The sequence below is a fragment of the Hylaeus volcanicus genome, chromosome 2 (genome assembly GCF_026283585.1).
Source record: "Hylaeus volcanicus isolate JK05 chromosome 2, UHH_iyHylVolc1.0_haploid, whole genome shotgun sequence".
NCBI lineage: Eukaryota > Metazoa > Arthropoda > Insecta > Hymenoptera > Colletidae > Hylaeus > Hylaeus volcanicus.
In genome coordinates, this window is record NC_071977.1 from 18,377,668 (window position 1) to 18,390,468 (window position 12,801).

General features: G+C 33.1%; 2 protein-coding genes and 1 long non-coding RNA gene across 3 annotated transcripts in view; 2 read left to right on the forward strand and 1 right to left on the reverse strand.

Annotated features, from left to right (window-relative positions):
* The window catches only part of LOC128872839 (uncharacterized), a 5,871-nt gene extending 1,367 nt beyond the window's left edge, over positions 1-4,504 (reverse strand). The window contains exons 1-2 of the long non-coding RNA XR_008456264.1: positions 4,399-4,504; positions 2,299-2,425 (exon numbers count right to left, since the gene is read on the reverse strand). This is a non-coding gene — a long non-coding RNA (uncharacterized LOC128872839). The remainder of the gene's footprint in view (positions 1-2,298; positions 2,426-4,398) is intronic.
* Positions 1-7,326, forward strand: part of LOC128872838 (zinc carboxypeptidase-like) — an 8,565-nt gene extending 1,239 nt beyond the window's left edge. Inside the window, exons 2-5 of the mRNA XM_054115919.1 lie at positions 956-1,261; positions 2,352-2,439; positions 4,421-4,708; positions 5,476-7,326. Coding sequence (XP_053971894.1) covers positions 956-1,261; positions 2,352-2,439; positions 4,421-4,708; positions 5,476-5,675 — 882 coding nt within the window. The 3' untranslated portion in view covers positions 5,676-7,326. The remainder of the gene's footprint in view (positions 1-955; positions 1,262-2,351; positions 2,440-4,420; positions 4,709-5,475) is intronic.
* Positions 7,327-7,670: 344 nt separating this feature from the next.
* LOC128872837 (zinc carboxypeptidase-like) lies at positions 7,671-12,734 on the forward strand. The gene is made up of 7 exons (XM_054115918.1): positions 7,671-7,860; positions 8,200-8,353; positions 8,874-9,392; positions 9,934-10,021; positions 10,756-10,958; positions 11,755-11,839; positions 12,401-12,734. The coding sequence occupies exons 1-7, from the start codon at positions 7,760-7,762 to the stop codon at positions 12,592-12,594; spliced, it is 1,344 nt and encodes a 447-aa protein (XP_053971893.1). The 5' UTR covers positions 7,671-7,759; the 3' UTR covers positions 12,595-12,734.
* Positions 12,735-12,801: the final 67 nt, after the last annotated feature.

The following is a 12,801-nucleotide window of genomic DNA, read 5'->3' on the forward strand; positions in this document are numbered from 1 at the left end:
ATGATAGTATTACAGTATAACAGTATAATAATTTGGTAGTATGATAGTATGATAGCATATTAATATGACAATATGATAGTGTGATAGTGCTCTAATTTGATAATGCTGTAGTATCATGTTGTCTAGTGTCATATGCTCATGTTGTCACGGCAACATATTACCATGCTATTATGCTATCATACTACTACACTATCATACAGATCCACTAGCAGACTTACATACTAAACCTATAGTCTGGTTAGGTTACAAAATTCACCCTTATTAATTCATACCAACGTCAACATATTGATAAATATTATGAATTTTTAAGTGAAGATTGCACTAGTAAATTTCAAACAATTCATAGTTTTTTTATTCGGGTTGAACGTAATTATGCAAAAACAAAAGGAAAAAGAAAATTGGAAGCCTACAACTGACAAATATTTAACATTAAACATTCTGTCAAATATTCAATTTAAAAATACATCTCGAAACCACAAGCTTTGAACATCAAACTTTGTATTTATCTTAAAAGTGGCCCCGTTTTGTAATAGAGTAACATTTAACTACAGAGACCGCATTCTTCTCCAAGATTTTCGATACGAGATTCGGTTATCGAAACCGTAATCGCATCTGATATTTGTGATAAAAAAATGTTATCACTATTCCAAGGTGTACCAATTCACACTTTACTAAAATAATACACGAAGTGTTTATGAATTTATCTATAGACCACAATTACTATTAAGTACTTTGACTGTAAAACAATCGTGAAAATTGCCACGAAACTGGTTTAAAAAAAGAATTATATGTAAGATTTAACGTAATACGAAAGTATGTATATAAATTTATATACTATAATATAAAAATAATATAAAAATTGAATGCAATCGAACATTGTAATAATAAAGAATAAGAACGAATATAAAAATTTGCACTTCGAGCCATTCTTGGATAATAAGTCTTTACTTTTCAGATCTATCGATGGCTGGATTCTCTGGTGACTCAACACCCCGAAATCGTGAAACCAGTGACAGGTGGTAGCAGCTACCAAGGACGAAGCATAAGAGGCGTGAAGCTCTCTTACAAAGAGGGCAATCCTGGCGTGTTCATCGAAGGTGGAATCCACGCCAGGGAGTGGATATCGCCGGCTGTCGTAACTTACATCCTGAATGAATTGATACTTAGCGACGATCCACGCATCAGATACATGGCTGAGTCTTACGACTGGTACATCTTCCCCGTATTCAATCCGGATGGTTACGAGTACACGCACACAACGGTAAAAGACATCAACAACCCTTACATAATCTCATCGCGATGAAAGAATCCTCGAGGCATTTAGATTGCACATTTCGATACTCGTTTCAATTTGCAATTTTATCCATCGGATTTAGATTCGAGATATACCGATGTTTATTTTAATCAAACGAATTTAGATTCGAAATTTATCAACAAAGGTTGTATTAATTAATTAAGCGGATTCGTATTGAAATCTACATGGATGATAAATGTTGAATCTCGTAACGAATCTCAATATCGCATTTCCTTGTTTAATCCCCGTTTGAACTTGGATCGGTGACTGTTTAATTTATATACAAATAAAGATAAAGACTGCATGCGAATGTGACGAGATGACGATCTGAGGAACGTGATTAATTGAAGCACTGATTGCTGATAAACTGTGGATTTGTTCTTAGCGTTTTATCGACGACAACGTCTCTGTTCGTTATCTATTTATAATTAGTATAGAAATTTCAATCAGTTGCGACTTTTTTTTAAATTAAAGTACACACGGTCGTGCGTTCAACAGATAGGTACAATGTGGATCGCGATAACTGCTTAGACAAACTGTTCGATAAAAGCTGAGTCACGGAATGAAGTATTATTGTATGGAGTGCTGGGTTTTGTAGAAAGTTCTGTTGCTTTGTTTTCAATAGCGCGTTTCAAAATTCAATGTTCATTTTCAATTATTTTTAGGAGGATTTTTACCTTTTCAATTCAACAAAATCAAGTCTTCTTTTTTTTTTTAATTTTATGGAAGTATGTACCTTTAAGAAAAGACAGTTTAAATTTTATTTTAAAAATATCGCTTTGAAATTTTAACTGCATATAGGTATATGAGGTGTTCCTTTATAGCAAATACTGGAATCAGCTTGATTTTTTTTAAAATTAATATTTAGTCTTTTCTCGACGAAAGTGGAATATGACTTCAACTGACAGCCCAATTGTAAAATATTCAGTTAATTCATTTCATTATGGTTGTTACATGCTACAGATACCACTTTAATGATTAAAATTATATTATTTGATCGTTACCTTTTAGAAAGTCCGATAAATTTCTGCGAGAGCTGATACAATTTTTTGTTTAGAATCGTCTTTGGCGAAAAACAAGACGACCGACTAGAGGAGGATGCATCGGTGCTGATCCCAACAGAAACTGGAACTTCCATTGGGCAGGTGCTGACTTAGTATTGGAGTAATAATTAATATAATCAATAAGTATAAAATAAACAGCAAAGTCCAAGCTCGTTGTTCATTAAGGGTATTCCAAAAGAAGTCTTAGTATTTTCTTTTCAATCAAACACAAATGGTATGGAACTGGTGTTAAGAAACAAAATTCTAAAGCCTCTTTTGGAAATCACAAATTTCTAGAATACTATATACAGGGTGTAGCAGGACGGGTGGTATAACCCAACAGTGAGTGATACTACATGTAAATATAAGTCGAAAAAAAGGAATAACATTTTTTCGTTTGACGCTTCGTTTTCGAGAAAATCGAGTTTGAAAATTCTATGCAGTACGCGTGGCACTGGACCGCCTGTAGGCTTAGATATGTATTATAAATAAGAAATGTTAATGTTTATTAGTTCTATTGCCATTACTAACGATAATTGTATAACATTATTGAATAAACTGTTCAAAGTGCTGTCCTTGTTGACGCGTACATATCATTGCTCGCCTTATTAGTGAGTTATGAACTTGTAGCGAACAATGGCTTGGGGAGACAGTCCAGTGCCACGCGTACTGCATAGAATTTTCAAACTCGATTTTCTCGAACCCGAAGCGTCAAACGAAAAAATGTTATTCCTTTTTTTCGACTTATTTTTACATTTAGTATCACCCCCTGTTGGGTTGTATCACCCGTCCTGCTACACCCTGTATAAGAAAATATTGATACTTTTATTTATAAACTCAGATTATTTCAAAGCCAACAGAACTTGGCTGTTCATTAAATATTGTCCAGGGCCAGTTTAATCACATAGATATATAACTAAAAACATTTTGTCATAATTTTAAGGTACATATAAACATTGTGCGAAAGAAAAATTTCATTTGATAGTGACTTGACTGCTTGAAAACTTTAAGTTCGCGTTATTATCTCCCATTCTGATTCTAATATAAATGTTGAATTCCATTCAATTTGTTGTTCTTCTAGAATTCTATTTGAATTTTATAATACATCGATGAAATACTGATTATTTAAAATATTTTATTCTATGGAGACTCACACAACTTATTATTACTGGCTCAAACATAAATGATCGAAGAACACCATATCAAACTAAATTGTGTTATTAGTCGTTATTTTCCAAATAAAATTAAGACCACACCAAACAAAATATATTTGCATACTTAAGGGAGCATTTCACTGTGAACGCACAAAAAAAAGCATATTTTCAATAATTCTTCTCTCACGAACTATTGCATAAAATTGAATGAATGTTTTTTCCCCTTAAAGGTATGATATACCTTTGATGATTAAGGAAAGTAAATAACAAATTTTTTTTTAGTAAAAAATATTTCGTCATTTATTTACAAAATAATATGCATGTATGCAAAAAAAAGCTATCCGCTGGCGCAGGTGATTTTAGGTCTCCTGGTAATCTGAAACAGACAATCAAAAAAGTTTATTACACTATGTCGTCACACCTATGGTCGAACCTCCATTTATTGATTTCATCGAAAATAAACAAAATGGCAGCGTTTCTTGTGAAAGAGAGAAGAAAAACATTTTTTTTTGTACCGTAAATCAAGTGAAATTGTAAGTAAAAATCAAAATATCAACTACTTGAAGGTTCCGACCATAGGTGTGACGACATAGTTTAATAAACTGTTTCGATTTTCTATTTCAGATTAACAGGAGAGCCAAAATCACCTGCGCCGGCGGATAACTTTTTTTTTTTGTACACATGCATATTATTTTGTAAATAAATGACGAAATATTTTTTACCAAAAAAAAATTTTTTATTTACTTTCCTTAATCATACCTTTAAGGGGAAAAACATTCATTCAATTTTATGCAATAGTTGGCGAGAAAAAAATTATTGAAAATATGCTTTTTTTGTGCGTTCACAGTGAAATGCTCCTTTAAGCTAGTCACATAACGTCAAAAGACTTTCTTAATTTATTAAATACCTGTTAATTATCATCGTTCCAGATGGTGGTACCAGTCCATTTCCTTGCAGCGAGATATACCCCGGCGATAAGCCATTCTCCGAAACGGAAACGAGAACCATGTCAGAATACATTGACAGCATCCACGAAAAGATATTCGCCTACATAGCATTTCACAGTTACAGTCAATTGTTGCTCATCCCTTACGGCCACACCAACAAAAGGGTCTACAACTACAACGACCTGTTTCAAATTGGAAATTACTCAGCGAACGCTCTGTCGAAAAGATACGGAACAAAATACAGAGTTGGAAACATCGTCGACATTATATGTGAGTAGATCATTCGCATACGAATAGAACGACTGACGTAAACGAAGGTCAACGTTTGCTATTCGATTCGACGTTCAATAGGAAGGTTGCAATATCCAGTTGCTGCAAATTCGAAGGAACAAACCAATACAATTTTTTAAATAATAATAATATTATTTGGTAAGAGAAAGGAATATTTCATTAGCAATGATAGTAATAAAACAACAAAATATTTTCATTGGGTATGAATTTTTAATCAGTTGGAATAACTTCAATAAACTTTGATATATCTATAGCATTCATATATAAATTTGTATTTTATATTACAAAATTCTATTTTGTATATATAGACGTTTCCTTGTAAAGGAGTTTAATATGTATCATCATTTTGTTTGAGTACAATAAACTCATAAACGATTCAGTACTCCAATATTTCAAATCTGTAAAGACTGTGTAGGCTTCGATAATTGGCTATAAATAAATGAATAAGTGTTTTTGCTGAGCACTTCGAATGTGTCTAGGAGGAAACTTTAATATTTGTAAATATTTAATACAATTTAATAAGTGTATTATTATTAAAATACAATAATTATCCGTCAAGTTACTCTGTAACCACATTCTCATTGTATTTATTAAAAAGAAGATAACTTAGCAAGAGTAAAATGTTAATGTCACCTTGCGTTTCATTATATATTTTTGTAACCTTTTATTTTTATTTTGAGATGAGAAATTAAAGTATCTGTAAGCACAGTCCGTTCCATTGTATATGTATACTATTAATTTTGTAGATGTTGCATCCGGTGGATCGATGGATTGGGTACGAGGGACCTACAACACTCCAATAACATTCACTTACGAGCTTCGTGATACAGGAAGAAATGGTTTCATCCTGCCGGCAAATCAAATTATACCGACTGCAGAGGAAACGATGGATTCATTGGTTGCCATGTTCGAGCAAGCTGCAAAGCTTGGTTATGGAGCGTCTTAGACAACACTATTTAAATATAATTATTTTTAAACAGAGTTCAATTTATCAGTACTCCAAGGTACATTAAGCAGTCAACTACGTTTGAATCTCCTAATTTATATTTTTACAAAATTGTGCGAAAATAGTGTTAATATTTATACCATCGTATTAACGTTTTTCAGTTTAGTATTAAGTGGATACAAATATTGTTACGATATGTATTATAAAATCAAGTTTAATAGTTGAAATAATTCATGGCCCATCAAGTGTGAATTTTATTCTTCTAATGTTTCAAATATTACAATTTCGTATTGTTTTAAAATAATTACTAATTCATACTATTTTTATTAAACTAAACACGCTTACTATTGTTTCACCTTTTGACTGAAGCTCCATTATTTCTTTTACGATTGAAACTTTGAAACTACTACTTGTTCTTTCGCGATGATCAAATTTATTATAATAAACTCCAAAGAAGTTTTCATCGCGTTACGTCCTAGGAACATGTTTGACTACAAACATACATTTATAATCAGAGATTGATCATAATCTATGTGTTTTCTTTTATAGGCTTTTGGTTTATCGCGATTTGATATATCCATCCAAAAATGTAGACTCTAAATTGGGAAGGTTGTTTGTAATCGCGATCTTGATTCTTCACCTGCACTTAAAACACTAGCATGTTCACACGAACGATCGGATTATGTTCGATAGAATGTTCGTCATTTTAATTTGTTTAACACCTTATCGAGTGAATTTTATTTATTTATTTATTCTTCAAGAAAGAAATTATTCCGAAGGTTTAGAAGATATTTAAAGAATTTTTAAAAAAGACAAGTTGACAAAACTATTATCAATAATTTGTCGATTAATATGGCAAATCGGAATTTAGTAGATTTTCTTATAAACAAACAGACTTTTGATACACTAATTTTACTGCCGACTTTATTCTTCTTTATATTGTCCAAAATTTAATTCTTTTGTAGATGATAAACGTCTATATACTAAATATTTCTATGATGTTAATGAATATTAAATTTTCGCGAAACCGATGCTTTGTGTTTTTTTTTAAGGAATGACATCCTCGTGACGAAAAGAATTTAAATCTGTTTACAATAAAAATAAAATAAGAAGAGTGCTATGGAAGAAATCGTATTAATGACAAAGATATGATTCTCAGTAATATATTATTCTAGATGCTGATCTTTATGAAATACATACACGAATATCCATATCTCAAAGGCAAACTACAGTAAGTAAGACTTCGAAATCTAAAAATTGTGTATAAGCATACCACAATCACTTTACTAATATTAAACTCTTAACTGCTACTTAAAATATTAAGTTAAAAAAATTGTGTAGTAACGTACACCTAGTTCCCTTCTAAGCTACAATTATTGAAGAATACATTACAAAATTAAATCAACGCAAAGATCTTTCCCATTACCGAATAATTCGCCACGAAAATAATTATTACACGCGTAACTATTCATTCAATTAAAATAAAATGTACCAATTGAATAAAATCATTTTTAGCTACACACCCTATCATCCTGCATTTCCTTTCCTTTCATGCACCAAATTGTAGGTCCACAGGGGGATTGAAACGGCACACATTATTCCCTGTCGCGGTATTAACGATCAGTGTCCGAGTGGAGTAACCCGGAATTAAAAGTCGTCTGCAACTGATTGCGAAACTACGAGGTAACGTCGAGTGGCCTGGCGTAAGATCAGATAGATAATTCGCGCAGAACAAACCCGATAAGGTAGATTCAGACCGTCTCTTAATTGATCGTTGATATGATTTTTGAATAACGATCCATGAGAAATGATTGTTGGTGCCGTGCGCAGATAAAGCGTTTAAATACAACGAAGGAAAGACCGATCATCGCATACCTACTTTTCTTTCGTGACCACGGAGGGTAAGATCACACGTCACTTTATTTTCTGATCGTACTGAAACCTGAAACAACTAACAGCTTCGACTCTGCTCGTAACTATTCTTGTTTTTTGCAGTTCTCAGATTTACAATCACTTCCAAAATCGTATAATCTGAATGTAGATTAAGTGGTGTTTGATGAGAGAGATAGCAGAAGTCTATTTCCATGAGAAATGATTGTTGGTGCCGTGCGCAGATAAAGCGTTTAAATACAACGAAGGAAAGACCGATCATCGCATACCTACTTTTCTTTCGTGACCACGGAGGGTAAGATCACACGTCACTTTATTTGAATAATAATTAACAAATAGAAACTCTGCAATCTTTTTTCGAATCTTAGATCAATTTTTATTCGTTGAATATAAATTCTGTAAATTCATTTTATCATTCAGAATATTATTTTTACTGAACACATAACGAATTAGAAATTATGTATCCTTTATTCGTTATTCGAGATTTTCTAAATAGTTGAGAATTTTGCCCATCTCTGCTTCATCGATTCGTTAATTTTGACAATTTACGAATTAAATGAAGAAGATGAAAACTGAATTAAATTATGGTGTATTATTTCCAGTAATTTTATAGTAAGTGTTAATTTTTGTTTAGGAGAAGTACCATGTGGAAGATAGTCCTAGTTGCGCTGTTCGCTTTGGCGACAGCCGAAAAAGTCAGATATGACAACTACAAGGTGTTCCGTGTGACTCCTCAATCAGAGGAGCAACTCCATACTGTACGCGACCTGGAATCCTTGTCCGATTCGGTATGTGTATAACTTACTTCTATACAAAACCATGACCACTATTTTGGCAAATTCTTAATATTTTATCCTTTTTTGCGTATATCAATATCTTTAATAAATTTACATTTTTCCATTCTTTGCATTTATATGAAAGAGTTTATTTAAACATTTAAAATCATAACATAATCGATAAGAGCTCGACAGCTTATCCATTTCTATTTTTTTTCGCTTACTTTTAAACCTTTTTTTGAAGAAGATAGACTTTGGTTCTTAGAAAGAGATCAAAATTAATAAAATTATTCATATTTGTTGACATTTGAATCACACTCCTAAAACATGTAATATTCACACAAAACAAAATTAAATGAAATTTTGTTTCAGTCTAAAAAGAATGTATATTAAAAATAACTCCTAGTTCCTAATAACATTCTAATCGTCATGAAAATTAAACGAAGAAAATGTTGTTTCAATTTAAAAAGAATATAAATTAAAGATTTATCCTAGTTGCTAATAACATTCTAATCGTCATGAAAATTCGCAGTTCTCCTTCTGGAAGGAGCCAACCGCAGTCAATGGCTTCGCCGACGTGATGGTTGCCCCCCACAAGACCCATGATTTCACCGAAATGATGGACAATTTGGGAGTCAAGTACGAGACCTTCATCCCCGACGTGCAAACCTTGATCGACAGCGAAAGGCCACCAGCGCAACCTCTCGTTGCATTCGACTTGAACAACTACCACACTCTGAATGAGATCTACTCTTACTTGGATAGTCTGGCCAAGGCTCACCCTGGCAAGGTTGAAGTGATCGTAGGTGGATCGACGTACGAGAAACGTCAGATCAAAGGTTTGAAGCTGTCTTTGGGTGGTAACAAACCTGGAGTCGTCCTCGAGGCTGGAATCCACGCTAGGGAATGGATCGGACCTGCCACGATCCTTTACATGGTGAACGAATTGCTGAACAGCAAGGCTGCCGACGTCCGATCGCTCGCTGAGTCCCACACCTGGTACATCTTCCCCGTCGTCAACCCTGATGGCTATGTTTACACGCACGAAAAGGTGAGTTGATGAACAAATTGGACTTTTGGGAATTCTTTGGGACTTGAATCAGCTAGATACTTGTCTAGATAGGTTTGAAAAGGTTTGAATAACTGTGTGAATAAAGTTTGAAATCATGATAGAAGAGGGACCTTAGCTATGGATTAAATTGTGAGAGGTGTCATTAAGTAAGATTATAATAGAAGCCTTTAGCTTTAGAGCAAACTATAAGTGGAGTCTTAAAATGTGATTATTGGTTGACTGTTTGGGATTTTAACGAGCTAGGTACTTATTTAGATTGGGAGTTTGATTAACTATCTGAGATCTGAGAGAAGTTTCAAATGAAACTCGAACGGGAACTTTTAGCATTAAAGCAAATTATGAAAGGAGCACTTATTAAAGCATTACTTCAGTAATGAAAATCTGATAAGAAATTTTCGTAAACCTACACTTAAACCTGATGGAATTAAGGTTTTAGAGTGAGTTTGATCTGACACTAAATTGGTCTTGTCACCAATATTAAGTTTGATCGTGTACTTGATCCTTAGTGTTTGTGTTCCAGAACCGCATGTGGAGAAAGACACGCAAACCATACGGCAGTCTCTGTTACGGATCTGACCCTAACAGGAACTGGGGATACAAATGGATGAGTAAGTTTTAAGTTTTATACGTCTACATCTTCAGTAATATTTAATGATCATTAAGAAGCGATGAATTTAACATTTGACTTGAAGAAAAGTCGAAATGCTCCTCTTCTCAGTCGCTAGACATTGACAGAATCTTTTACTTTAATTTTTTTTGTATTGAAGCTATTAAACCCCATATGAGATTATTAGCAATATGTACATAGCTGTGTATATTATCAGTACATATATATTTACATTATAATATATGAAATACAATACAATAAGAGTAAACAACTTCGAAAAAGAGTATAAAAATATAAATCAAGAATAATAGGCTTGTCATTAAGGATATACAGCGGTTGAACAAAAGGCTTGCACAAAAAGGCATTCAACGTATACTTTTCATTATTTAATGAATAATTTTAAATTCACAATTCCGGTTTGTTATTTGTTCAACAATCCAAATAAACATTCCCTGATATTAACAAAGATATTAACAATGTTTCGACATACCGTATGCAATCGAATCATGCTTCACGTTGCACAAATCGAAGCTTATCATAATCACTGTTCAATTAAATGAATGTTGCGAATGAATCGCTGACTAGAGGCTTCATTCGTCATCTACTATTCGAATCGAAATCTGACAAACTTCGTTTAGCGATTAATATTGTATTTGATATTCATTCGTGTAGAAATTTGTGTATATGATAGAGGAGGCTAAATAAGCATATTATATCTTTTTTCTTCAATTTCAGGCGGTGGTTCCAGCAGCAGCCCATGCTCTGATACTTATGCCGGAAGCTCTGCGTTCTCTGACATTGAAACGAAATCCTTCTCTGAGTACCTCCGATCGATCTCTGGCAAATTCTCCGCCTACGTTGCCTTCCACAGCTACTCTCAGCTTCTGATGTTCCCATACGGTCACACCAAGGATCACTTGGAAAATTACAACGACGAAGTAAGTGAAACCACGACAATTTTCATTCAATTATTTGTTATTGTTATACTATCTATTGTTGTTGGTATTTTATTTTGTCCTTTGGTTACTTCAAATGACAATGTTTGAACATTCGATATTGACTGATTCTTAGGACAATTTTAAAGTTTACAAGAAAGAAAATGGAATATAAAGTTTTAATAATAGTTTGTATTGTCCACTTTTTTAGGAAAGTTATAATTTTTGTATAATTTTTCCTTGGGGGAGCTTTCACAAACTGACTGAAATATAGAAAATCTCCATTATTATTACAAATTGATGTCTTTCTGTTTCTTTTCTTAGCACTAACCATAAAATATCTCTATTGTACCAAGATTTAATATATTAAGAAATTCAGGTTCAGTGAATATGTACAATATTAGACAGATTTCAGAATAAGTATCAGACAAAGTGCAGCTATACGTTCTTATTATCTGATTCGATATACAAGGATTGCTTTGAAGACCATAGAATATTTTCAAACAAATTTCGTAATAGATAGAAAATTAATTATTAGGTTCCAGAGAATTTCACGTTCAATTTCACATTTTATCTAGCACGTATTGCGTCCATTCGATTTTATCAACATTGTTGATAGTATCGATCATTCTTCGTGACATTTTGAACAATTATCGAGACTTCGCAACACTCGTTAATCACGTCGAACGATCAATTTTCATTTAAACATAAAAATGGTAATCACTGATTCATTCATCAACCGCGCTCTGATAAACGTATATAAAGATAATTGCAATAATTGAAATAATTTGCGTTTCAGCTCAGCATCGGTCAGAAGACAATTCAAGCTTTGGCTAAACGATATGGAACCTCATACAAAACTGGAAATATCGCTGAAACGATCTGTAAGTACATATATTCATTTCTTGTGAAGTATAAAGAGGAATATAACAAGATATCAAGTTAAATAGTTTCTTAGAAGAATAGTCTGACGAACAAAAATGATTAAACTGTTTATGATCATTACTGATTCCTAGATCAGTGATAGTTATAAAGTGAAAGCTATCAAAAGGATATTACGATAAATTGTTCTAAAACACCCTATCTATATCTAGACTCCCTCTTCAAATTTTCTAAATTTCTAAATTTTGTTAATTAATATTCCTCTTCAAGCTATTTTACACGATCACACGACTACAAATAAATACAAGTTTTATAACGCTTGAAGAAAAATGATTTTCGTACTTCTCGGTGGTCTAAATGCGTGCTTTGGGACTTAGGCCCTTTGAAATTTACTCTCAACAATTAATAGTACCTACTTATCGTCTACTTTTTGCCTGACAAGTATTCCAAAATTATGTGAAAATAAATGGTCCTACGGTTTTAAAAATATTGAATCAGTCTTGAGAATCGATCAACAAGGAATGCTATAGAGATTCTTCTTCACGTTTGGTACTTGTTTTCAGATGTTGCCAGCGGAAGTTCAATGGACTGGGTGAAGGGAACCTTCCACAAACCTGTTACCTTCACTTACGAGTTGCGCGACACTGGCCGTTACGGCTTCCTGTTGCCAGCTAACCAAATTGCTCCCACCGCCCTGGAAACCCTGGACTCCTTGGTTGGCATGTTCAAGGAAGCCAAGGCACGTGGTTACGACTAAAGGCACCAACATCGAATGGATGGATCATTATATCAAACGGGATAAAAACACACGATTTTTAATCCAATAGTGAATATTTCAATGTACGCATTTATTATTAAATCTGCACAATAAATTTTACTAACATTTTTAAATACCTATACTAGGTTTTTATTATCTTTCCCTTCTGTTTTGTAATTGTTCTTGAAACTCTTTTGATATAGAAAT